The 27,698-nt window shown below is 43.0% G+C and overlaps 1 protein-coding gene across 3 annotated transcripts in view; it reads left to right on the plus strand.

Moving 5' to 3' along the window:
- Positions 1-27,698, plus strand: part of MIX23 (mitochondrial matrix import factor 23) — a 52,533-nt gene extending 24,835 nt beyond the window's left edge. For 2 of the 3 annotated variants that reach the window (XM_084835304.1, XM_084835306.1), the window contains exons 4-5: positions 8,468-8,527; positions 13,337-14,553. In XM_084835304.1, coding sequence (XP_084691430.1) covers positions 8,468-8,527; positions 13,337-13,387 — 111 coding nt within the window. In that variant the 3' untranslated portion in view covers positions 13,388-14,553. Of the gene's footprint in view, positions 1-8,467; positions 8,528-13,336; positions 14,554-27,545 lie in introns of those variants that run through there. The other variant, XM_084835303.1, reaches the window with a different exon arrangement.

Genomic DNA, 27,698 nt, shown 5'->3' on the forward strand with positions numbered 1-27,698 from the left:
GAGAAGGGGACGGCAGAGGATGAGATGGCTAGATAGCATCATCGATGCAGTGAATATGAACTTGAGCACGCTCCGGGAAGGAGCGGAGGACAGGAAGGCCTGGCGTGCTATGGTCCATGGGGTCACGAAGAGTCGGAGATGACTGAATGACTGAACAATAGCAATATATTTTTCACATACAGTGCAACCCCACCTCCCTTTCTGTTCCTCCTGTTCTTTTTGAACAAGTTATATCCTTCAGTTTCTATATTCCAGTCATGAGAGTCATCCCACCAAGTCTCAGTTATACCGATCAAGTCATAATTTCCCTCCTGTATTAACAGTTCAAGTTCATTCTGTTTGTTTCCCATACTCTGGGCATTAGTATATAGACATGGAAGACCATGTGCTTCATAGTCTGGCTTTCTTCCTACATGTGTCTGAAGACTACTATTGGGCGCTATCAGAGCTGTTCTCTCCATTGCAGTGCATGCGCCTACGTCCATTGTTACCCCCAACTTTACATCTCCCTTCCCTGTAGGATTCAGTTTAAAGCCCTCCTGATGAAGTTCTTCATGCTGTGGCCAAACACATTCTTCCCAGCCTTTGTGAGGTGCAACCTGTCCCTTGCCAACAGCCCATCTTCCAGGAAGTATAGGCCATGGTCCCAGAATCCAAATCTCTCTCGTCGGCACCACCGTCGTAGCCAGTCATTCACCTGGAGTATTTTTCGTTCCCTTTCTATCCCTCTTCTAACTACTGGAAGGATGGATAAGAAAACTATCTGGGCCCCAAAGTTCTTGAGTTTCCTTCCCAAAGCTTCGAAGTCTGACTTGATTTCTTTGTAGCTCCGCTTGGCGGTCTCATTTGTTCCCACATGGATGAGAAGAAAGGGATACCTGTCAGTGGGCTTTATGAGTGCAAGCAACCTTTCAGTCACATCTGTAATCCATCCTCCCAGGAGACCACATACCTGGCAAGTCCATGGGTCTTCGCGACATACTTGGGTCTCGATCCCACGCAGCAAGGAGTCTCCCACTACTACCGCTCTTCTCTTCTTGTAGGCCTGGGTTTCATCGCCTCTGTTTGACTGACCTTCAGCCTCTTGCTCACTCTCATGTAGGTTCCCCTGTGATTCTTCCTCTCTAGGCTGTCCTCCAGTCTCATCCGCAAGTACCTGGAATCGGTTCCACAGCTCCACTGCTTCCACTGGTGCAGAGTGGCATCTAGTTCTTCTTCTCCTAACTGTCACCCTTTTCCAAGGAGTATCCTCTACTCCATTTTTCTTCACCTCAGCATTTCCCACTGCCTCATCTTGCTGTTGCTCTTCAAGCTTCTGGTCTTCCCTTTGCTGCTGTAGTTCCCCCATTCTGTCCAAGAAATCTTCATGTTCTCTTATTCCCCGAAGGGTCGACAGTCGACGCTCCAGTCCACTTACTTTTTCTTCCAGCAGCGTGATCAACTTGCACTTGTTTTCTCAGGCAAGAAAACAAACATTGCACACACTTTGCAGGTCACCATCACTGGAGAGTCTTGTCCTTCCATAGCCTCTTTTCCCTTTTTGTGTCTAGCCTTGTGGTTGTTCTAGACTAGCCTGTGCCTGGTCCTCTACTCACTAGAGGTTAAAAGCAGAGTCCCACTGGTGTGGAAGTGTGTGTTACAAGACAAATAAATGAAAAAAAGTTAGTTAAAAAATAAAAGAAAATGAAAAAATGAAAGAAAAAAAAATGTTAGGGGCCTCCCCCTTGACCTCCCCTGCCGAACTCCCCTGGCCAACTCCTGTTTGCTCCCCCTGTTCGCTCTCTCTGATCGCTCACTCTCTGGAAGCTTGCGTGCTTCTGTAGTCCCTGGACCAGCTGGAGCAGCTTGCTCTGCTCTGCTCTGCTCTGCTCTGCTGGGAGGCAGGAAACAGACTGAAGCTTCCCACCCACTCAGCTGCTGGGAGTACTCAGACCACACACACCCAATTCAGTTGGAGGTCTCAGAAGCACCTGGTGAGCTCACAGCTACTCAGAAGGATAAAGGGCAGCCCCCGGGGCTTCCTGCAGCCCACTTACCTCTTAGCCTCTGTCTCCTTTGTCTCCTTTGTCTCTTCTACCACTGCAACTCCCCTGGCTAACTCCTGTTTGCTCCCCCTGTTTGCTCGCTTTCTGGGAGCTTGCTTGCTTCTGTAGTCCCTGGACCAGCTGGAGCAGCTTGCTCTGCTCCGCTCTGCTCAGCTGGGAGGTGGGAAACCTTGGAACTCTACCATTTGTAAAAGTCCCCATACTGATGGAGCTTTGTAATTTTCCCACAAATGCAGGGCGACTGGAGCATGGAGGAGACAATCCCCTCCACACTCCTCCCACCGTGCATTGGATAGGCGGTTGCCTCCAAGTTCAAAGGCAGCCGTCTATCTGCACTGGATTGCTCTCTCCAAGCCTTTTTGTTGTTTATTCGGTCAGTCGCTTCCGACTCTTCGGGACTTCATGGACTAGTCCATGCCAGAGCTTCCTGTCAGCCGTCGCCACCCCCAGCTCCCCCAAGGTCGAGTCCATCACCTCCAGAATATCATCCATCCACCTTGCCCTTGGTCAGCCCCTCTTCGTTTTGCCTTCCACTTTCCCTGACATCAGCATCTTCTCCAGGGTATCCTGTCTTCTCATTATGTGGCCAAAGTACATCAGTTTTGCCTTATTTGACCAGAAACAATTATGGAGTGCTCCCCACTCAATCTCAAAACAGTTGGTTCGACCTGGACTGCAGAAAGGCTCGATCAGTAGTAAGAAGATATGCTAGGGAAATGGAAGTCTGACTACTCCCCTGAAACAATTAAGATATTTGTAAATAAGAAAAAAATATATAGGGAGCTAATTATAAATAAGAAAATGATATTCCAGAGACATCTCTGGTGTAGTTTGGACACAGCCATACAGATGGAAGACATGGCAGCCTTTTGGAAGGTAGTAAATAATGGCTTAAATAGTGATAATTTTATTGTTAACCCTCAAATACGAAAGACAGATTGGGAGAAACATTTTAGCATTCTATTTAATGCCCATACCCCGCAGTTACGTCTGCCTTTGAGCTCCACTCTTGGCACCACAGATCCATGGCCCCCTGTATCTTATAAAGTGATAGAATCATTAATTAGCAAATTGCCAATGAAAAAAGCACCAGGAGAAGATTACATTCGAGCAGAGATATTTGAATATAACATCAAATGGTGGCTGCCTATTTTGGCCAAATTATTTGACTATCAGTCTAACCAGCAACCTCCCAAAGGGTTGGAGTATTTCTATAGTAATCCTGATCTTTAAAAGTGGGGATCGTAAGCTCCTGTCAAACTACAGGCCAATTAGTCTCATAGATATTGCAGCCAAATTATATGCAAGGCATCTGCTGAACAAACTGGAAGATTGGTTACTATGAATAATATTCTTATAGAGGATCAAGCTGGGTGCCAAGCTGGTTACTCAACAATGGACCATTGCTTTGTATTAGACCATTTGGTTAATAAGTATGTAACTCAAGAAAAGTCAAAACTGTATGTGACATTTGTGGATTTTCGAGCAGCCTTTGACTCTATTAATAGGAACAGGTTATGGGCAAAACTGGCAGAGTTAAAAATGAATCAACGCTTCTTGATTTTACTACAATTGTTACATGAAAATTCAAAACTTCAGGTGAGATTTTCCCCTGTTGGAAATGTGTCAGACAACATTGCAGTATCTCAAGGTGTTAAACAGGGATGTGTTCTGGCTCCCCTTTTATTTAATTTATTTGTAAATGATGTTGCTCTAGACTTGATTGGTGACTCCTTTTTTCCAGTAAAAGTAGGAGAAAGGAATTTGTCCTTTCTCTTCTATGGACTTTGAACATAGATCCCCAATACGCAAGTGGAGAATAAATTCCCACCATATTGAGCAAGTATCCTCTTATCGTTATTTGGGTGTTCTTTTTTCATCTTCAGGAGGCGGGGGTGCCCATTTTAAGTCTGAAATTAAAGAAAAACCAGCAATTAAATGGACTACTGATGTTCTGGTACACAAGGGCTGGTTATCAAATCTACCCAATTCTAACCTTGCTGAAATCAAAACTGATCTCCCAGTTTGCAGATGGAGGAGAGCTATGGGGCTTAAAAATCCAGTAGGACATGGAATTGTTTCAAAACAAATTGCTAAGGACAATTCTTGGTGTATCAAGGAGTAGTCCTGCTTCATTCTTATGTTTGGAAACCAGTGGAATGCCAGTTAAAACTAACATCGTTATTAGGGCCTTTAATTATTCCCTCAAGTTTTTTTTCTCACCCCCAACCAGGTTACCCAAACTGTGTCTTTTAGAGCAAATGAGAACTAATCCATCAAATACAGTATCTTGGTTTCAGAGATTAATTTCCCAAATTCATTATTATGGCTTTTCTATCCAGTATTTTACTATCTTACATATAGCACACAGTAAAACAGTTTTTAAGGAGAGGGTACAGTGTCTCTACCCAATTGGATCTTTGTGCAGTTTCTAGTAACAATATAGCACCCTGGTTTGCAAAGATCAAGATTAATTTTGAATGTGAAAGTTATTTGACTCTTATTTCTAATTCCCTATCTCAGATCAGCTTTAACACGATTAAGGATGCAGCAGATGAAAACGGCAGTTTTGGAAGGACATTTTAATAAAACGCCTTATGCCTCCAGAATTTGCCCTTGTCATAGTGGCAAAGTGGAGGACCTGCCTCATTACCTGTTTTATTGCCCTATCTTTTCCCAAATTTGTTCCAAGTATTGAGATCCATTTTTTGAGAAAAAATTAATCTGGTCTGATTCAGAGAGAATAATTTTTGTGTTTATATGTCATGGTAAGACAATTCTCCTGGCATTGGCCAACTATACCTTTGCAGCCCAAAATCATAGAGTAAATTTTTTGAACTTGCAGAATGTTCAGAAATGTATAGTGTATGTTTTATCTTATTTTTATCTATGTTTTTGTATGCTTCTAACTGTTGAAACAATAAAAGCTCTATTATTATTAATCATCATCGTCATCAAAGCACACTTAACGTGATTTAAATGTTACATTATATAGAAATTTTTATTGGAATACTTGTAAAAGTTTAAAGACAATAGCATGTACTTCCATTACATTGTTTAAACATGAGGAAAGAAAACAAAGGTTCTGAAAAGTGTTAACATGCTAACTGAGCCTTCTCCAACCTGGTGCCCTCCAGATGTGTTGGACTACAACTCCAAGCATCCCCCTATCAGCATGGTGGACTGGGGATGCTAGGAGTTGTAGACTAACACACCTGGAGAACACCAGGTTGGGGAAAGGCTGCATTAATTAATTTTAGCAACCTAAAAAACTGTGCACGATATGCTGACAACCACTCATCTATTTCAACAGAGTTCAGTTCTCTTCTGCTTAGAGAACTTAGGTGTTTAGGTGTTTCTTCTGCTTAGGTGTTGGGGCACCTTCTGTTTCGTTGTCACTACTTGTTAGTTCCATTTCAAACTGAGACATATTTGTATTTCATATATGTATTCTCTCACATACATGCTAGGAACAATCACTTTTAAAACATTAATTACAACTTTGAAACTGCCAAGCTTGCCTAATATTGTATTTGCAATTGCCATCCATACATCGCTACTAACAAACTTATGAAATAGAAAATTTTCCACAGAAAAATAAGGCACTGGAAAAATTTCCACCCCACACCACTAGTGATACGTTGTGTTGCACTTAACTACAAATTGTTCCATTCTTGACATGTTAGGGCATGTAGGATCAGCCAATTTGAAGACCAGGGCACTTTTTTAAAAATACGGATGAGTTTCTTCAATGTACATGACTAGTTCGGCAAAGACGATTCTTGATATCATTTGATCTCTTTGGGAGGCTGTGGCTTCCTCAGTCTTGACATTTCTTGCACAATTATACAGTCCTAGTAAGCACTTTTTATGGTGTTTGGCTTTCAAGGTCAGTAGTTCTGTGTCCTCAAGAAGCATTGCACAGGCACATAGCTGGCTATCTATCTGAAAGATAGTTGCTTCGTGGAGAGCATCAGTGCCAGCTAACTTTCCACAAAAGACACACAGGCCATCTTGGAGTGTTTTTTCACTATTGGTATGTGACCTGGTGCATTTCCATGCAGCACATACATCTTCACTATTGCTATCCGTTGTTAAAGTTCTTTTTTTTTGCCCTTTGCAACTTCGTGTTGTTGTACTTGAGCTTCCATGTTTAATGATAACTACCATTAACCAGCTAGCCACATCAATACCATGCCCTTCGTCTAGTCTTTCCAACTAAAGTGTTCTTGGTAGTTGTCCAAGCTCCAGTTTGAGAAGGTTTTTTGCCAGTGATCTGTATCCACTCCTCATGTCACTCCTTTCAGACTGTGCTGGACTTGTAACTTCTTTGTTATTTCTTGGCAGATAATGCACAGGTTCCAGTTTGTCTTGGTTGTATGTTGGGAGGATATTGATGGTTCTGGACACCTAGTGTCAACCAGTTTGAATTCTTTTGACATCATCTTGTTTAGCTAACCACCAACACCACACAATCAACAAAGCAATTATATTTAAATATTTATTTGTATATTTATTTCAGTTTAGGAAACCGTGTGACCCACAAAAGTATTCAGTTACATTTTGATTAGATATATCAACTCTAGGCTATGTTAGTTTAAGTTACATGTATTGCACTGGTGTTACTGTATTTTTTGTTATATGTTTATACAATGTTATAAAATAATCAATAGTCAACTAAAACAGTTGCTGCAGGTGGCCATTTTGATGGCTGTCAGAGGGGGAATCTGTGATGGCCCAATCTCTAGTTTTATTCATAATATATTAGGCTATCTCTGTGCCTAATTTGGTTCTTTTATTGAAAAGTGCACAATTATTTTGCTATGCCACATTACTGAAACCGTGCTTGTGCGAAAATAAAGCTGCAAACTTATAGGGCAGTATCCAAAGGTGACATTCTGCAAACTCAAATAGTGCTAGCAGAGCTCTGCTGAATCTTTCCATTGTGCAAACAGTTGCCCATTACACTTGCGCAACTGATTGTGTGAGCAGTTACACAACACATTGCAAAATGTATTGCACACGGTGCAAGCAATTGTGTAAACAGTTACACAAGTGGAATGCAGAACCGGGTTCACAATGGGTGCGAAGTACTTGTGCAGCCGGTTGCACAATGCATTGCACAGTGGGTGCAAGCAGTTGCGTAACCAGTGGGAATGCACACTGTGTTGCACAACACACTGCACAATGGATTGCACAAAAGTTATGCAAAATCATTGCACAACCACACTTGCCCAAACATAACTTTAGTTGCATTCTTGTGCAAAGTTCAGAACCTAGTTTCCACTAGCGCAACATCATTTGCACTAACAGAATGACACAGTTGGATACTGCCCATTGTTCACAACTTCTAAATAGCACTTCTTTGGTCTTTGACCCAAGCTGAAGATTTGGCTATTGAGAAGTCCTCTTTACCCACAAGCCCTTTTGGCCCACAAATAAAATACAATGTATCCTCTTGTGTTTCTGTTCTTAGTGGACTAGATGGAGGTCTCAGCAGTTCTTTCAGCTGCAAAAAAGCTTTCTGAAGGCATTTTGGTGGTGGTGAGCAGCAGCAATTTCTCACACTTTCCTTAATACTGCATGAAGCTGCTTTGATTTCCTTTTCCCCTCCTCTGTGGCTCCACTTACCTTTTTGGGTTGGTTAAGATCCTGCTGCTTGCCCCCAGCTGAAAGCCACAGGCTGAGAGCCCTTTGGCTTGTGCCGGAGGCTAAATAGTACTTGCACAGATAGAGAAAGCAGAGACTCAGACTGGGTATAGGTGAAGCTATTTCAGGCCTCAAGACCATGTTGGGGCTTAAACATACTTTTAAATTTTTTACACTATATTCTGCCTAAATGATTAAATGGTGTACAACAAATCATTCAAAGGTACAGAAAGACCTGCTTGCTCTAGTGTTGTGACTTTCCATCAGGGTGAAAGGAAGAAAGGATTCCCTAATTACTTGCCTCTGTAGTGCATTTTGGCTTTGCGAAGTCTGGGCTCATTTCTTCTTATGTCTCTTTGGAAAGGGAACCATTTCTTTTCATTCCACCTGTAAAATGTGCCTTTGAAAGCATCACAAATGAACCTTCTCATGCAAATATGACTTCCCATACCTGTGACTTCAACACAGGTATGGGGAGAATGAACTTGAAAAGTTCATTGAACTTGAAAATATCTGTGTTGAAGTCACATATTTGTATGAGAAGGTTCATTTGCTGAATTGTGGGCTTGGGACTTAAGAAATCGCTACTAGTTAATATTCAGTTATCCTGTCACTGCATAGATTTACAAGAAGAAGCATTCCAGCTTCTTCATGTCTTTGTTAGAAGAGGAAGAATCTGATCACCACCTGTCTGCTACATTATTTGAACCCGTGTATCTTGCGAAGTATCAGCTTAAAACAGAAATGCTTCTCTTCTTTCCTCTCTTCCATAGTTGAAATTAATGCAGTCAGAGTTGAACGTTGAAGAAGTGGTAAACGACAGAAGCTGGAAGGTATGGTGTATTTCTGACTTGATACTTGCGATCTGTGTGAATGTTTGTTAGAACACATTAAGACTGTGATGCTTTCATAGGGAATGGAGGCAGGCTGAGAGGAGATATGATGGTTCAGGCTGAACTAAAGTAGAAAGGTGGGATAAAAATATTTTAAATAAATAAAATAGTCTTTCTCCCAGGATGACAGCTCCTCTGCAGTCATGGAGGATAAGTGTCTTGAGGAAGGAGGGTATCACTCCAAGGAAGAGGGAAGTGATTCCTTATAATGGCTGGGGAATGCTGAGAGTTGTAGGACTTTTTTTCTGTCCAAACATGCATAGGATTGCACCCTAAGTACATCAGAAGCAGGAAACTGACTAGGGAGTCAGTCGGGCTTTTCGATGACAAAGGAGCTGTAGGAGTACTAAAGTACTCAAGAAGAATAAGAAGATTGTGGAGAAGCTTGATGGATTCTTTCCATCTGCCTTCACTGAGGAATACCCTGGAGCTGGGGATTGAAAGGGAACACTGCTGTGATCACCCCCTTTGAGGGAGCCGCTTCAGGAGGGAATGAGGATGGGGCCACCCCACTTGTTGGAGATAGTGGCGGGGGGGCGGGGAGGAAGTGATTGCTTGGTGTGTGTTTTCCATTGCCTGCCTGTCTTGGTTTTATCAGAGCTCTGATTATTGCCTGCTGGAAGGAGAGATGTGTTATAAAAAGGGGCAGGGAGGTGGAGGGAAATGGAATAGCTATTTTAACAGTAATGGGCAGAGGGTGCAGGGAGGCAGTTGTGTCATCACAAAGGCAGAGCATGCAACAGGGCTTTGGTTGCTCCCGAACTCCCATTTAAGGAAACCTGAGTAGTCCCGGTGACGGTCACCCTGGATTGAAGGTACTGCTGCTGAATGCCAGACTGGTGAATGGGGAAACAACTAACGTCCTGGATGAGCATGTTGACCTGGCTTGTATCTCGGAGACTGGGTTGGATGAGACAGGGGGATGGGTGGATGTGATGCTGGGGGAGAGCCAGTGTGGTGCAGTGGTCAGAGTGTTAGACTGGGACTTGGGAGATCCAGGTTCTAGTCCCCACTCAGCCATGAAGCTCACTGGGCTGACTTAATATTCAACTTAACTTACCGCCATGCCCCGTCACTGCAGACTTTTAAGAAGGTCTTGAAAACATATTATTTTACCTTGGCCTCTATTAATATGATTGCTACTGCTGCTGTCAACATCATTGTTGGTTTTAATTGTTGTAATTGTTGGCTTTTATTGTTTTTATGTTTTTATCACTTTTAATATTTTAACTCTTTTTATGTATTTTATTGGGGTAAGCCGCCTTGGAAGGGCTTCTGCCCTGAAAGGTGGCCAAGAAATATTTTAAAGAAAGAAATTAAATGCCTGACAGGGTTGTTGTGAGAGTAAAATGAAGAGGAGGAGGAGGATCATGTAAGTTGCCCTGGTTCCTTGCAAGAGGGAAAAAGGCAGGATATAAATGTAATAATAAATAAATCTCCCCCAGCTTTGCCCACCAGGTTTCTCCATGCTGCAGCAAGCAAGACCTGGGAGATCCTGATGGTCTTCTCCCACTGAGTGAAGCCAAACGAGCCCCCTGGTTTTCCAGGGAGCTCGTGGTAATGAAACAAGTGGGGCAGTGACTAAAGCAACGTTGGTGGAAAACTAGGAGTGAGTCTGACTGAGCATGGGCTAGGGCCCATTTGAAGGCCCACTCCATGGCAGTGGCGACAGCAAAGAAAGTGTTGTTCTCCACCACCATGGCATCCTCACAGAGTCGCACAACGGAGCTCTCTCAGGCAGTCAAAGACCTATTGCATTCTGCCCCATAAGAAGGAAATGTAGACCACGCAATAGCCCATTGTGAACAATTTGCACAACACTCTGCAGATAAAATTACTCAGATCCATGCCAGCTTGGAAGCCATAGTTGATACAGGTCTGATGGGTTTAACTTTGCCCCTGCTTGTCAAGTTATAATGGAATTTGTTTATTTGTTAATTTATTACATTTCGTACTACCCAATAGCCAAAGCTCTCTGGGTGGTTCACCACAATTAAAAACATAAAATACAACACGATAAAATATAATATAAAACTACAGTATAAAATAAAAACCAAAATAAAACATAGCAGCAGTACAAAGATTTAAAATTCAGTAAACAGATTTAAAACCCAGAAACTGAAAGACTAAAACACTTGGGAAAATAAAAAGGTCAAAAAGACCACACCTGCAGATAACCTCTCCCAGTAGATGTTGAACCGCATGAGGGATAGAATAGAGCCCTCTAGAACCCCATAGCATAGCTGCTTAAGGCACAGAGCAATAATCCAACAGCACCACCTTCTGGAATTGGCCATCTAAGAAGGAGTGGAACCACTGCAACCTCCAACTCCCAACCCAGGAAACCTATCCAGAAGGATACCATGGTTGATGGTATTGAAAGCCACCAAGAGGTCCAAGAGAATCATCGGGGTCGCACTCCCCGTCCTTCTCAGCAGACGTCATCCCATAGGGTGCCCAAGAAAGTTTCTGTTCCAAACCAGGCCTGAAATGGTTCTAGATAATCAATTTCATTCAAGAGCGCCTGGAGTTGGCCTGCAACCACCCTTTCAAGCATCTTGCCCAGGGCTACTGGTCTATATTTGTTAATATCATCCAGGTCCAGGTTAAGCTTTTTCAGGAATGGCCTAATTACTGCCTCCTTTAAAGAGGCCCATACTACCTCCTCTCTCAGGGAGAAATTTCTGTCAAGGTATCACCCAGCCAGACATCTGCTCCCTATTAGATGTAATAAGCCATGAAGGGCAAGGGTCAAGCACACAGGTGGTCCACCAGACTTGGCCAAGCACCATGAAATGAAGGCAAACAAATGGAAACTACAGACAGACAGACAGACAAGACAGAGGTGCTCCTAGTTAGTTAAAAGGCAGATCAGGGAATAGGGATTCAACCTGTGCTGGATGGGGTTGCACCTTGAAGACTTAGACTCACAGACTGGATGAACTCCTGGGTTCAGCCCTGAATCTGGATCCCCAGGAGTGTGTTTGCACAGCTGAGGCTAGAGCCAATTCTGCCTGATCTTGAAGATGTCTGATTTGGCCATGGTGACACATGCGTTAGTTACATCCAGTTTGGACTATTGTAACAAGCTGTATGTGCCTTTGACTGCCTCTGTAAACTGCTCGGAAACTTCCAGAATGCTGCGGCCAAACTGTTGACTGGGGCCGGGTATAAGGAGAATGTAACTTTTGTTACAGCAACATCACTGTCTGTTTCTGGGCACAATTCAAAGTGCTGGTTATGACCGATAAAGGCCTGTACAGCATGGGACCAGGCTCTCTGACAGATTGCATTCTCCCATACAGACCTGCCCGGATTGAAAGATCTTGCAGGGAAGCTTTCTTCTTCACATTGGATCTGTATTGGGACCAGTGCTTTTTAACTTGTTCTTAAATGATCAGGAGTCAGAAGTGGGCAAGTTTGCTGATGACACCAAAATGATGTAGAGGAACAATGAAAAGTTCCAAAAACATCTCACCGGACTGGAGGAATGGGCATTAAAATGGCAAATGTAGCAAGTTGAACTACATTTGATCAGCATATTGGGGCAAAAAATCATATCTTCATGTATATGCTGATGGGATCTCAGCTCATGGTGGTTGACCAGGAAAGGGATCTTGGAGTTGTGGTGGACAGCTCAATGAAAATATCAAACCAATGTGCAGCTGCTGTGAAATAAGCAAGTGCCGTGCTGGGGATCATTAGGAAAGGAATCCAAAATAAAACTGCTAGTATGCTTCTATAGTAATCTATGGTGTGACCACATTTGTAATATTGTGTACAGTTCTGGTCACACCACCTTGAAAAGGATATTATAAATGTGAAAGAAGTGCAGAAAAAGGCAACTGAAAAGATCAAATAGCTGGACCAACTCTCCTAATAGGGGAGGTTACAACTTTTGAGGCTTTTTAGCTTAGTAATACTAGAACCCAGGGTCACCCAATGAAACTGAATGGTGGGAGATTCAGGGCAGATAAAAGGAAGTACTTCTTCATAAAGCTCTTCCACAAAATGGAGTGATGGCCACCAACATAGATGGCTTTAAAGGGGGATTAGATGAATTCCTGAAGGATGAGGTTATAAATGACTACTTTATAAAACAAAACATGATGGCTATATTTTACTTCTGGTATCAGAGGCAGTATGCCTGTCAGTACCTGTAGCTGGGGAAGACGAGGGGAGGCCACTGTTGTGCTCGTGTCCTGCTTGTGGACTTCATATAGGCATCTGATTGGCCATTGTGGGAACAGAATGCTAGACTAGAATGCTAGACTAGAATGCCTTTGGTCTGACCCACCATGGCTCTCCCTGAAAGCTAGCAAGTTGGAGAGACTAGTTCTAGCCTAGTCTTCTGCCTTACATAAGAGAGTTTTTCTTTTAAATGCACAGGGTTGTTGTTTTTACTGTGGGGAAACATTCTGGAATGATGTTTCCCCCTCGTGTACACCTCTTCAGATAGTTCTGGAGGGCTGTACCACATGTTTTTTCCAGGCATGTGGACTGGATGTAATTAATCCTTTATAACAATTTGCAGAGGGTAGACATGTTAGTCTACTGCAGCAAAAACAACAAAGAGTCTTGTGGCACCATAAAGACAAACAAATTTATTTTGGCATAAGCTTTTCATGGACCTTTATAATATATTAATAAATTTCCCTCTAGGCTGGATGAGCTACCCAGCAAATTAGTTTTTTGTGTTTTTTAATCACCCTCACTTGTATTAACAATCCCTCTGTCTTGATGTCTTAGGTATTTAATGAACGCTGCAGAGCTCACTATAAGCCTCCAAAGAATCAGTGATGCAAATGAGGGGAGGGCTTCCCCTGAAAGTGGATTTCAATCATGCACATAAACTGGAGAAGAAACATGGAGCAAGCTGCACAGAACCTTTTGAAAAATCAGATCCGTGGGGTTCAACCAAATAAATAATTTTGCTAATTAAGATAAACTAAATTTTAATTTGTACAAGATGTATGGAGAAAAGTTTTTTTTATTAAAAAATCAGTTGGAATATGGTATCAGCATATTAACTTTGGCATTTCCAAATCGGCAGGTATCTTTAAGACAGGACGAGATAATGAAGAATACCTCCTTTAGCCAGAAATTTCCTCCTTTTCTAGTTTTGTTCTGTAAGATGATTAAATATGGCCTGCTATAACCTGGCCTGGTTTTAAAATCAGCATAGGTCTTCAATGATTATTGCTTTGCTGTAACAGTGGAAAGCTAATAGATTATAGTAATGTCTAAAGTGTTTGGTTGGAACAAAAAGGAATTTACCATACTTAACTACAAGTAAGGTTCAGTAAACAAAACATCCACTCTTGACTGGCAGTGTACCTAAAATTCAAATTATGGACACTAGTGCCAGTATGGAATATCATATTATGCAGTTGTGGCTGTCTGTCCATTGGACACTTGTGCATTTGGAATGGTGACATCTAGATCTTTTTGGCTTGAATGCTGAAAGAATCTGTCTAAGATTAAAATACATTAAATGAGTTGATTTCAGACATGCTGAACTGATCGCTACTGAACTGTAGTTGAATTCACTTCATGATATCATGTTAACGCTAGTGTTAAATTACCTGGAAGCTTGTTTTTGTAAGTAGCATAGCAGCTAATGTATTGAAGTGGCACAGCAAATTAGTCACTTGCACATTATAAAATTACTATGTAGCTCTGACAGTGATAGCAGAAATCATTCCAATATGCTCTGGCATCCCAACACAATTTCTTGGAATTAAGTTCCCATTGATTCATTTCTATAACAGTCACAATTTTAGTCTGCAGTAACAAAACAAAAATAAATACAGCGAGGGCTTTAAATGGAACTTGAGAGAAGTAGTTGAGAGAGAGTATGCTTAGAACTGCAGCCTTAGTTAGGTGTAACTACTTGATATTCAATTAAATGAAATTTACACTATTTGAGTTCTAGACAACATTATAAACTTGCAGGAATTCTGTCTTTATCATTTTGAATAATTTGTTATCTTTTAAATGTGTAAATTCAGTTTTCAAGAGTTGTGAAATATTGAGACTCAGGCAGGTGACAATTTTCCAAAAACTAATTGCCAGCATCAAATGATAAACGTACATATTATAACTAACAAAGCAATCCAAAAAAGGCAGGGGAGAGGATCCATAGCAGAGGAATGCCTGGAGGGAAAATAAGTGCGCCAGCTTCAGGGGTAGATGCTTCTGGTACAATTTTGCCCATATTCAGTGCTTTTCCCCCCATATCATTTCTAGACTAGGAGGAGAAAGAATAGACTGAACTTACTTTAGCTTCTACTGTTCCATAGCAGTGCGCTGGCGTCTGGACAGGAAAGGGGGAAAACAATGGCAAACCAGCAGCTCCTGAGTGACGAGGGTGACACCCACCACCACCATTACTTGATGGAAGCTTTCTCTTGGGGGCAGGGCACCTGGCAGCTCAGTAGCTGGCCTGCAAGGCAGATAGCGCGGGAGATGGCATGGGTGGGTGGCAGAATGAAGTGGCAACAGCGAAGGAGCTCCAGCAGCAGCATCCAAGCATCACAGCAAGCAGTTCTCCAAGCGCCGCAGCAGCTAGGACAGAAGGGCAGTGGTTGCGGGGGGGCTGGCCCCAATCTGCTGCTCCTCCCAACACTGTTTGAGACAGAGGCCAGACCTGATCGGACAATTCACCACAGGAATAGCCATCAGCTCCAACGTGGTTAACACATCATATGCCAGATTTTGTGTTTTATTACTAATGCGCATTTATAAACGACTTGGACAAAGGAGTAGAGAGGATACTTATCAAATTTGCAGATGACAAAATGTCTGATAAGGATCCAGCTCCTGAATGACTTGTGAAAACAATTAGGTGTAACTGTAATAGGGTGTTGAACGTTGCTGTGTGGATGTAAACAAGATGGCTTGCCTTGTTCGACCACTTTTAGTAACTGTCAGGTCAGTAGATATGACATGGTTTGATAGTGGAGTATGAAGACAGTGATTGTGATGAATTGGAACAGCTTTGCCTGGTAGAAGTTCCATTATTTATGTTGTATTTGTTTATTATTACTTACTAGTGAAGGGACCCAGCTTCGCACAGGTTGGAATAACCCTTAGTTTGATACACCAAAGCTCTCAAACCAAACTTATGCAGCTTCCAGAGTAGGACACATTGTGCTCACCCCATCTGAGTGAAGCCACACCCACCGGCAGCCCTAGGAATGGCCCCCCGAATTCCTAGGGGATATACACCCCTGTTCCTAAAGGAAATCAACCCTGAGTGCTCATTGGAAGGACAGATACTGAAGCTGAAGCTCAAATATTTTGGCCACCTAATGCGAAGAGAAAACTCTCTGGAAAAGACCCTGATGCTGGGAAAGACTGAAGGCAAAAGGAGAAGGGGACGGCAGAGGATGAGATGGCTAGATAGCATCACGGATGCAATGAATATGAACTTGAGCACGCTCCGGGAGAGAGCGCAGGACAGGAAGGCCTGGCGTGCTATGGTCCATGGGGTCACGAAGAGTCAGACACGACTGAACAACAACAACAACATACACCCCTGTAACCTCCTGAGGGAGGGGTTTGTCCATTCCCCCACGGAGGGCTGCCCCACATTCGAAAAGCAAGGAGAAGCCATATAAATGTCTCTTGACCTGCAAATCCCACCCTAACTTCAAATTGTATCCACTCCAAAACTGTGTGCTAGTTAGGGAAATTTGCCACCTATTGACTTGAGTTTTAACTGCAAACTGCAAGTTTCAAACACATGGACACATTTAAATTAACTAAAATTAATGCAGTTTAAAAACAAAATAGCCCTGAGGTCTACACCCTTATCCCGAGTATATTTGCCAAGTTTCAGGTGTCTAGGTTTCGTGATCTTGGCACTATGGCACTGACATATATCCTTATTTATTATACATAATATGGTTATGTATAATAAATGCAATACCATTTTCCTGCCTCTGCATATTTCTCATTTACAATTAATCATTAGTCACTGAAACATTACGACATGGAAAAATAAAAGTTTATGGAGGAATTACACTTACCTGCAGATTAGCACACGGTAGCCATTTTGAAATGTGAATTTTTTGGTATTCCCGTGCTTTGCATTTGGCAGATTTTTGATATGTTAATTAGCTATCAAAACATTTTCAAATGCTCCTGTTCTGCCCATGGCAAACTGTATTTTTCCTAGCCTGCAGCATGCAAAAGTCCAGGCAGGAATGAAAAACCAATGGCAACCTGATGCTGCAGCTCTCCAGTAAAGAGAGAAGACTGCCTGGCCAGTGCAAGCAAGCAAAGGATGGGGTGAAGATCACTTTCACATCCAAGTGGTGGATATACAGTTGGCAGCAGCCCTTGCCAGGCTGTTGGCAAAAAGGAAAAAGTAGAGAGGAGCCGGAAAAAACTTGTGTACCACTTCCGTTTAACCTTTTTTTCCACTTCCCTTTAGCACTTCCCCCCAAAAAATGTTGGTGGGTGTTATACACACACACACACACACACACACACTCCCATTCTACATCAAAATGATGCCTACTCCTAAATAAATGTATTTAGCATCAGAGCAACAGAAGGAAACCCCATTTTATTTCTAAGGAATAAAACACTGTTAGTCTTTAAACTGCCACAGACTCTTTATTGTTTTCATACCACAGACTAGGATGGCTGCCCCTTTTGAATCCATTTTATTCCTGTGATCATGATGTGTCATGATGAGCTGAGTTAAAAAATGTTAAAATCTGCACTTATTATTATTATTATTATTATTGCTGCTACTACTACTACTACTATTATTTAACAGGGTTGACATATTTTTCTCTAACATATCAGACATGTTGTTGTTTATTCGGTCAGTCGCTTCCGACTCTTCGTGACTTCATGGACCAGCCCACGCCAGAGCTTCCTGTCGGCCGTCACCACCCCCAGCTCCCCCAAGGTCGAGTCCGTCACCTCCAGAATATCATCCATCCATCTTGCCCTTGGTTGGCCCCTCTTCCTTTGGCCTTCCACTTTCCCTAGCATCAGCATCTTCTCCAGGGTATCCTGTCTTCTCATGATGTGGCCAAAGTACTTTAGTTTTGCCTTTAATATCATTCCCTTAAGTGAGCAGTCTGGCTTGATTTCCTGGAGTATGGACTGGTTTGATCTTCTTGCAGTCCAAGGCACTCTCAGAATTTTCCTCCAGCACCACAGTTCAAAAGCATCTATCTTCCTTCGCTCAGCCTTCCTTATGGTCCAGCTCTCGCAGCCATAGGTTACTACGCGGAATCCATTGCTTTAATTATGTAGACCTTTGTTGTCAGTGTGATGTCTCTGCTCTTAACTATTTTATCAAGTTTTGTCATTACTCTCCTCCCAAGAACGAAATGTCTTCTGATTTCCTGGCTGCAGTCAGCGTCTGCAGTAATCTTTGCACCTAGAAAGACAAAGTCTGTCACTGCCTCCACGTTTTCTCCCTCTATTTGCCAGTTATCAGTCAAGCTGGTTGCCATAATCTTGGTTTTTTTGAGGTTTAAGTGCAACCCAGCTTTTGCACTTTCTTCTTTAACCTTTGTCATCAGGTTCCTCAGCTCCTCCTCGCTTTCAGCCATCAAAGTGGTATCATCTGCATATCTGAGATAGTTAATGTTTCTTCCAGCAATCTGAACTCCAGCCTTGGCTTCATCAAGCCCAGCACGTCGCATGATGTGTTCTGCGTACAGGTTGAATAGGTAGGGTGAGAGTATACAACCCTGCTGTACTCCTTTCCCAATCTTAAACCAGTCCGTTGTTCCGTGGTCTGTTCTTACCGTTGCTACTTGGTCGTTATACAGATTCCTCAGGAGGCAGACAAGATGACTTGGTATCCCCATACCACCAAGAACTTGCCACAATTTGTTATGATCCACACAGTCAAAGGCTTTAGAATAGTCAATAAAACAGAAATAGCTGTTTTTCTGAAACTCCCTGGCTTTCTCCATTATCCAGCGGATATTGGCAATTTGGTCTCTAGTTCCTCTGCCTTTTCGAAACCCAGCTTGTACATCTGGCAATTCTCGTTCCATGAATTGCAGGAGTCTACCTTGCAAGATCTTGAGCATCACCTTACTGGCATGTGAAATAAGTGCCACTGTTCGATAGTTTGAACATTCTTTGGTGCTTCCCTTTTTTGGTATGGGGATATAAGTTGATTTTTTCCAATCTGTTGGCCATTCTTGTGTTTTCCAAATTTGCTGGCATATGGCATGCATCACCTTGACAGCATCATCTTGCAAGATTTTAAACAGTTCAGCTGGGATACCGTCATCTCCTGCTGCCTTGTTATTAGCAATGCTTCTTAAGGCCCATTCAACCTCACTCTTCAGGATGTCTGGCTCTAGCTCACTGACGACACCATCAAATTTATCCCCGATATTATTATCCTTCCTATACAGATCTTCTGTATATTCTTGCCACCTTTTCTTGATCTCTTCTGCTTCTGTTAGGTCCTTGCCAACTTTGTTTTTGATTATACCCATTTTTGCCTGGAATTTACCTCCAATGTTTCTAATATTCTGGAAGAGGTCTCTTGTCCTTCCTACTCTATTATCTTCTTTCACTTCCACGCATTGCTTGTTTAAAAATAATTCCTTATCTCTTCTGGCTAACCTCTGGAATTTTGCATTTAATTGGGCATATCTCCCCCTATCACTGTTGCCTTTTGCTTTCCTTCTTTCTTGGGCTGCTTCCAGTGTCTCAGCAGACAGCCATCTTGCCTTCTTGGTTTTCTTTTTCTTTGGGATGTTTTTTGTTGCTGCCTCCTGAACAATGTTGGAACTTCTATCCATAGTTTTTCCGGGACCCTATCTACTAAATCTAGTCCCTTAAATCTATTCTTCACCTCCACTGCATATTCATTAGGAATATTAGTGAGCTCATATCTAACTGATCTGTGGGTCTTCCCTATTCTTTTTAGTCTGATTCTAAATTGTGCAATATGAAGTTCATGATCAGCTCCAGGTCTTATTTTTACCAACTGCATAGATGTCCGCCACCTTTGGCTACAAAGGATGTAGTCAATCTGATTTTGGTGTCGACCATCTGGTGAAGTCCATGTATAAAGTCGTCTCTTAGGTTGTTGGAAGAGAGTGTTTGCACAGTGAGTTGTCTTGGCAAAATTCTATCAGCCTATGTCCTGCTTCATTTTGTTCTCCCAGACCATGCTTACCTGTAGTTCCAGGTGTTGTTTGACTACCCACCTTAGCATTCCAGTCTCCTGTAATGAAAATAACATATTTTTTGGCGTACTATCCAGTAGGTGCTGCAGATCCTCATAGAACTGATCTACTTCTGCTTCTTCAGCATCTGTGGTTGGGGCGTATAATTGGATCACTGTGATGTTAAATGGCTTACCCTGAATTCGAATTGAGATCATTCTGTCCTTTTTTGGATTGTATCCAAGCACTGCTTTAGCCACTTTAATATTAATTATGAAGGCTACTCCATTTCTTCTGTGGTCCTCTTGTCCACGATAGTAGATCTGGTGGTCATTTGATGTGAAGTGGCCCATTCCAGTCCATTTCAGTTCACTGACACCCAAAATGTCTATATTTAATCTTGACATCTCCCCAATAACCACATCCAATTTGCCCTGGCTCATAGCTCTTACATTCCAGGTTCCTATGGCGTGCTGATCTTTAGAACATCGGATTCGTTGTTCACCACCAGCACCATCGGCTGCTAGCCATCCTTTCAGCTTTGAGCTAGCTGCATCATCACAGTTGAACTTATCCTCTGTTCCTCCCCAGTAGCATTTTGACCATCTTCCGACCTGGGAGTCCCATCTTCCGATGGTATACCAACATATCTCTGGTTGTACTGATCCATTTAGTTTTCATGGCAAGAATACTGGGGTGGGCTGCCGTTTCCTTCCCCAGGGTTCGTATTTAGTCTGGCCTCTCTGCCATGACCTTCCCGTCTTGGGTGTCCCTTCACGGTTTAGCTCATGACGTCACTGAGGTGCTCAAGCTCCAGCACCACGACAAGGTAACGATCTCCTTTGCTGGAGTAAGACATCAGACATGTAGCAACTGTGAAATGGGGGGGGTAACCTGCCAACTAAAGTAAGGGCATCTGTAAAAGTCCGGAGACCAACACTGCCTAGCAGCACCACCACTGTCGCCTGGCTTCCACCCTGGGCCATTGAAGGCCGTGAGGCTCCTGCCAGGTGGAGGCGCAGGAGCACTGGCTACTGCCCTTACGAATGGAGTGCCATAGGCCTTCATCACCTGTTGCTTCCTACAAGCTGGCTCGGGGGAAACAGCCGTGGGCTTGGTCCCACAGTAATGTATGAGTAGATGGCTTGGCCTTGACTCGGGGGTACATGGTTCTTGGCATCAGGGCTAAAATGGCACTTTCTGAAATAAAGAGATGGGAGCCCTGATTGTATCTCATCACCCTAGACTACCTCCTGCTGCGTCCCTTGAATCTTTTTGCCTGAGTGCCCCCCCCCCTGTCAAATGCCCTTCTCTTCCCTGGCCACACATTCCTTTTTACAAATGGGGGGGTCCTTTAAAGACAGATGTGTGTATATATACATTTTAGAGGCAGAGGCAGCTGCCTTATAGAACTGATTTGAGGCATCATGAAAAGGCAGCAAAAGATTAATTACTTAATGTATTATTGTATTTTCACTGAAGCACATGTTGGGGGGGGGGGTTGCCTCAGGCTTGACTTGGGAGGGGAGAAAGCCATTTGCTGTTCTGCCTCAGGCAGTAAAATGCCTCAGCCAGCCCTGGCTCCAATAGATCATTGTGAGACCGTGTTTTCATCTCCATCCAGCTGAAATGCCTGCTTGAGGCATTTGTTGTTTTATCCTATGTCGTCTGAGGGCGCTGTATTCATGTAGATATTTTAGAGCTAATGAAACAACAATGTATATTAGAGCATGGGGTAGGCTCCCAGTGTCTAATACAGGGAAGACTGGAGCCTTCCAACCTTTTATGTAATTTGATATTAGGTTTAGGAGAGAATCGGGTGATGGTCTTGTCTTTTTCCTTTGACAAGGTATTAAATGACTAGGTGCCTGCGTAACCTTCAAGCTGATGGACCTGATTTCTTACGGTGAAAAGTGGTTTGTATTACATTTTGGACCTCAAATTATTTAACAGTCCCTCCCCTGCTGCATTTTTATGTGCAAGCCAGTTGAAAGATTGTAATCCCATTGTGACTGCTGGGTATCCAGCAGTGACATAAATAAAAGAAACCTAGCACTGCTATTTAATGCCCATACCAGGCATGTTTCCAAAGTATCTTTTATTTATTATTCTGATTGTATTTAAATGAACATATTGCAGAACCCCAACATGGCTTTTTCTATATCTTGAAAGAAGGGGAAAGTGTCTCAAGTTGTGATTTAAAAACAACAACAACTACCATTCACTATTAGGAAAGGCTACCTTTAATATTTTCCCTTCTATCAAATTTGGAAATATAGACTTCCCTACTGCAATACCATAACAGAACTGGATTGTTAACAGTAATCAAGTTTGACACCTTCAAACTTGTACTCCAGTACTGTTTTGTTAACAGGTGTCTCCTCCAGACACATGTATAAGGGATCTTTTAATACTGGCAGTAGTGCATCTTAGAAGGTACACAAAAGTCTTTTCCAAAGGGGGCTGGTTTATTTATCACACAAACATTGCAAAATCTACACCATGATCACAGTGAGAATTGGCTTGCTGGCAATAGTGTGTGTGTGTGTGTGTGTATATATATATATTTCAAAGTCTGGAGTTAGTTGGTCATCCCCTTTTGACTGCCTTCCCATTGACCGATTCTCATGAAACACACTTCATTGGAAAGCTCTTAAGACGCAGATTCCACAAATAACAATGTTTTCACTATAATTCAAAGTCAGGAGTTTATGTCCACAGAGGTTTTTTTTTTAAGAATTAGGCTATCTTCTCGGAAGTTTTATTTTTAATACCAGAAAATGTCAAGTATAATTAAACAAACATAATTAATTGCAAATTGGAGCAAAATGAAATCTGAACACAAAAAAGTCTCTATACACCTTTATAAACAGAGGTGCAGGCCAAAGTACAATGATATGCCAGTAACGTATGTTGTTGTTGTTGAGTCGTTAAGTCGTGTCCGACTCTTCGTGACCCCATGGACCATAGCATGCCAGGCCTTCCTGTCCTCCGCTCTCTCCCAGAGTGTGCTCAAGTTCATATTCATTGCATCGGTGATGCTATCTAGCCATCTCATCCTCTGCCATCCCCTTCTCCTTTTGCCTTCAATCTTTCAAGGGTCAATCATCAGGGTCTTTTCCAGTGACTTTTCGCATTAGGTGGCCAAAATATTTGAGTTTCAGCTTCAATAGCTGTCCTTCCAGTGAGCAGTCAGGGTTGATTTCCTTTGGGATTGACTGATTTGACCTCCTTGCAGTCCAGGGGACTCATAAGAGTTTTCTCCAGCACCACATTTCGAAAGCATCAATTCTTCGGTGCTCAGCCTTCCTTATAGTCCAGCTCTCACAGCCATACGTTGCTACTGGGAAAACCATAGCTTTGATTATACGAACCTTTGTCGGCAAGGTGATGTCTCTGCTTCTTACTATGCTGTCTAGGTTTGCCATAGTTTTCCTCCCAAGGAGCAAGCGTCTTTTAATTTCATGGCTACAGTCACCGTCTGCGGTGATCTTGGAGCCCAAGAAAATCATGAAGGGATTAAGAGACAACGGCACTTTGAATGTTATGATAAACACAGTTAAGTTAAACCTTTCATTAGATTTGATTTTTCTCTGTGAGCTGTGTTTGCAGGGAACCAGTTATCTTCTAGAGAATTAAGCAGTTCATATACAAAAAAGAATCCTGGACATATTAAACATATAAGGCAGAGAACCAGATGTGCACCACAGAAATCTATATGGAGGGTGCAAGTATGGAGAAATTATCTTGAAGGCATGCTCTAAAGGCGTGCTCATTTAGGAACTAGGCCACAGCTGTGTGTGACTGCAGTGTGTGTCATGGTCCCAGGTGTCATGCCACCACTGGGGTCAGCTTCAGAGGAGCAGCCAGAACCATCAGAGCCAGTTGGCCCCTCAGGAGACCCTGGCACTAGCCAAGACAGTCTGGGACCCTCAGAGGTGATGCCTTTGAATCTGCCTCCTAGAGAACTGGAGAGTTCAGCTTCTGAGGCAGAGGAAGATGCTGAGCCACCACCTGGCCCCCAAGCATGCCAGCACCTTAAGGTCCCATAAGATAGGATGGTTGCCAGGTGAAGGAGTGCTCACTTATGGAAGGGGACTACTTATAAGTTGGACCCTCCTCATGAGGAGGATGACAAGCCTCTAACAAGAAGCTGCTCAGGGATTCTAGTAGCTTTAACTGTATCAGCTGTCCCTGGTAACTTGACAGCTGCTGGAAACAAGGCCTCTGCTAGCTCCAGTGTCTGCTACCTTCCCTCCCATACCTTGCCTTGCAATAGATGCTCCATGCCACTGACCCTGGACTGTTTCTTGACCCTGCTTCTGAAACGAGTAACGTACCTGGGTGATTTACTGTGTTTGACCTCTTGCTTGTTACCTTGACCACTCCTGCTGTTGCCTAATCCAAGTTCTCTGACTGACTGAGTTCTGACTTCTGCCTGGATTTTGACTGCTCCTGCCTTAGCCTAAACTTCCTTGGACTGAAAACTGTGTGCTTGACCATTTGCTTGCCAAATGGACTATTCTATTGCATTGCTCCTTGTATTTGCTTGCAAAGAGCCAGGACTCAGTCTACAGCAGGACAGTGCTGGCTCCAAGTTTTGGGGCAAAACACCCTCAATGGGCTCTTTCCATGAGTCTACCTTCTCACCACAATTGTCACTGTCTGCTGTTGCTCCCTGTCCTCTTTCTCATCATTGCTCCTACTTACTTGTTTGACAGGTACAGAGTCAGTGAGCAAGTAAGCAGTGACATCTACTCCTCCTCCTTCTCCCTACCACTATTTTCCAGGCCAGAGCAAGAGGTAGGTGAACAAGCAGGATGCAATGGTGAAGAGGAGGAGCAACTCCAGGGGGCTCTTGTCAGTGGGCCCCTGCTTGGATGTGGGCCCTTGGCAGGTGCCGAGCCATGCCTACCCTTGATGCCATCCCTGCATGCCTGGCTCTGTCCTGGATGGGCTGGACTCCAGTTCCAGGAGTGCTGTTGTGGTTGGAGTGAAGCAAATTGGGGTTCTAAGGCTGATGGGAGAGAGGGAAGGAATTGGATGAAGAAGACAGTAATGAGATCAGGGGAAGGAGAGAGCTGCATAGTGGAGGTCTCTCCTCACATTCACACAATCACGCAATAGGAAAGCAGGTATAGAGGTGGAGGCCACCATTTGTAGGGAAAGGACCTCCAGAGGATAGAACAGAGCTTGAAAGGTACCATGCTAGGAGCCCTGCTTGACTATTCTGAAGATGAAGCTGGGATGAGGAGAAAAACTGCTGTGGGAAAGAAGCCTTGGGCATGGCTTGCAGCTGTGGTGTGCTGAGTCTTCGCTCTAGCAGAAGCGGGACTTAGGTTACCAGAATGAGTGCCCTGGAGAGAGAGGGTTTGCCAGGCTCCCTAGCAAAACCTCAGGTTCCGTGGCTTTGAAAAGTGATTTCAGCAAAGTAGCATGGGTCCAAGAGTCATTAGGAGCAGCGGGGATCATTAGTGGGTGATTTCTGCCAGTCCCATTGGCTCTTGTACCTTCACTTCTGGGGATCTGATGTCCAGAGTTTATATAGTACAATCATAAGAACAGCCCTGCTGGATCAGACCAAGGGTTCATCTAGTCCAGCATTCTGTTCACACAGTGGCCAACCAGCTGCCCACAGGAAACCCACAAGCAGGACATGAGTGCAACAGCATCCTCCCACCCATGTTCCCCAGCAACTGGTGTACATAAGCACACTGCCTCTGATACTGGAGGTAGCATTTAGCTATAAGGACCACTAACCACTGATAGCCATATCCTCCATGAATTTGTCTAACCTCTTTTAAAGCCATCCAAATTGGTGGCCATCACTACCTCTTGTGGAAGCAAGTTCCATAATTTAACTATGTACTATGTGAAGACGTATTTCCTTTCATCTGTCCTGAATCTTCCACCAAACAGCTTCACAGGATGAACCCATTGGGTTCTAGTATTATGAGAGAGGGAGAAAAATGTCTCTCTATCCACTCTCTGCACACCGTGCATAAATTTGTACACCTCTATCATGTCTCCCCTGACTCGCCTGTTCTCCAAACTAATCAATCTCAGCCATTGTAACCTTCTATCATAGGGGAAGGTGTTTTTAAACAAAGCCAAATAAAAGGGGGGAATGCCCTGGCCAGAATTTCACATGTTGGACTTCTCTGCCAAATTTAATCAAAATTAAATCTTTCTGGAGTGCTGAATCTAGGGGTGGGGATCTCCACCTGGCCATCATACTTACTGGTGGTTATGCAACACCTTTGGGACTGTGACTCTTTCCCTAGGGTTTATTCACATCTAACTCCCGATTAATGGGCCCTAATCCCATCATAAGACACTCAGCCTTAGTGTGGCTGATTAGGTCATATTGCTGAATCCTGTCACTCCTGTGTACTGTGTTCACGACCTATGAGGCATTCACTTACTGGAACGTCTTTCTCATTTCAGCTGGATAAGCAAACCATCCAGGCTTAGCATTAGGCTGAGCTTCTTAATGTGATATTACACAATATCAAATAATGGGGTTATGTGTCTCTCAGGATCCTATGCCTAGCAGCTTATCAACAATAGATGATTTACATATTCAAGGCTTGTTCTTGCTGTCCTCAAATGAGTACTGTCAGTTTCAGTTGCCTGTGGCTTTTATTGAAAAAAATTAACCATTATTTCAGCCTTTCAAAGTGAATCTGCTCGCTCTGGATACAAATTAAAATGTCACATTCAGCAAAGTCAGCATGTCTGTGCAGCTTTTGTGAGGAGAATCAAAAGTCTAGGAGGAGGGTGTAGATTTGTGTGTGCACATGTGTGTATACACACACATAGACACACACCATTTTTAACTCCACTATATAACTGTGTGTGTGTGCACAAACCTTCAGTTAAAGCTTTAATTGCACAAATAAATAAACTGATGCTCGTAGACGTATTATAACAACAAAGAGTCTTGTGGCACCTTAAAGAATAATGAATTTATTCTGGCATAAGCTTTCATGTACTATGTCCATGAATCAGATGCATGGAGTCAGCTTTTTTATATAGTACATATGATTTTGGTAGGGAAGAAAGAAATGTAAACAGTGAGTTCAGAAGGAAATTCAGTGTAGAACGTACCGATGGTATCAATTGCATTATCAACAGTGGTCATTTACAGAGCTGCTGTTGCTGATAACAGACATTCCGGTGCTAGGTAAGCCAATTAACACATATAGTTTGATAAAAACCTGTTACCCCAATGCAAGCCTCCAGTGATAGAATTAAATATGTTCCAGCTCCAGTAGTGGTCAACATGCATAAATATCTACACATACAGGCTTCCCTGGGTCAGATATCCATGCACAGTGCATGCAAGGCCCAAACATGGAGCGCAGGGAAGGGTACACAATCATGGTCTGGAGATCCAGGAGGCCCTGCCCAGGCTACAACTCTGTTACCATGAGGGGTGTGGAACTGAGGCTAAATTGTAATCATGCTTGAGGATATTTATGGAAATTGAGAACTGATGAAACAAGGAGTATGGCTGTGTAAACTTAAAAGTGTGTGTTGGGCAATGCAGGAAGAAGTGCTGTCTGAACTCTTCCAAAGAGCAAAAGTGCTCATCACTCATGTTAAGCTGGTGGTGAATCAGGATTCCTCACACTCTTTTGAGGCAATTGTCACAAAATAGAGGCTTAAGTTGTGTGTAATGTTATCTTCTGCATTTTCACAGATATCATTTTTAAAAAATATGCTCTCCCACACTATATCAGTCATGACAGAATTCTACCTATGCACTGTTCCTTTCTTTTCCTTCTCAGATGATGACGGTTAAGCTTATCTATGCAAAGGTCATGTGGCCCTGTGTGAGTAACTGAGGATATAAGATGCCAGACTAACCTCTGGTATCACAGCTTCTGCTGAGCTGACTGAACAGGTGTCCAGCATCCTCAGCCTACTTGTCACCATGATGC

This window comes from Heloderma suspectum, chromosome 2 (assembly GCF_057233095.1).
Source record: "Heloderma suspectum isolate Gila_16-S chromosome 2, 16-S_ref, whole genome shotgun sequence".
Lineage (NCBI taxonomy): Eukaryota > Metazoa > Chordata > Lepidosauria > Squamata > Helodermatidae > Heloderma > Heloderma suspectum.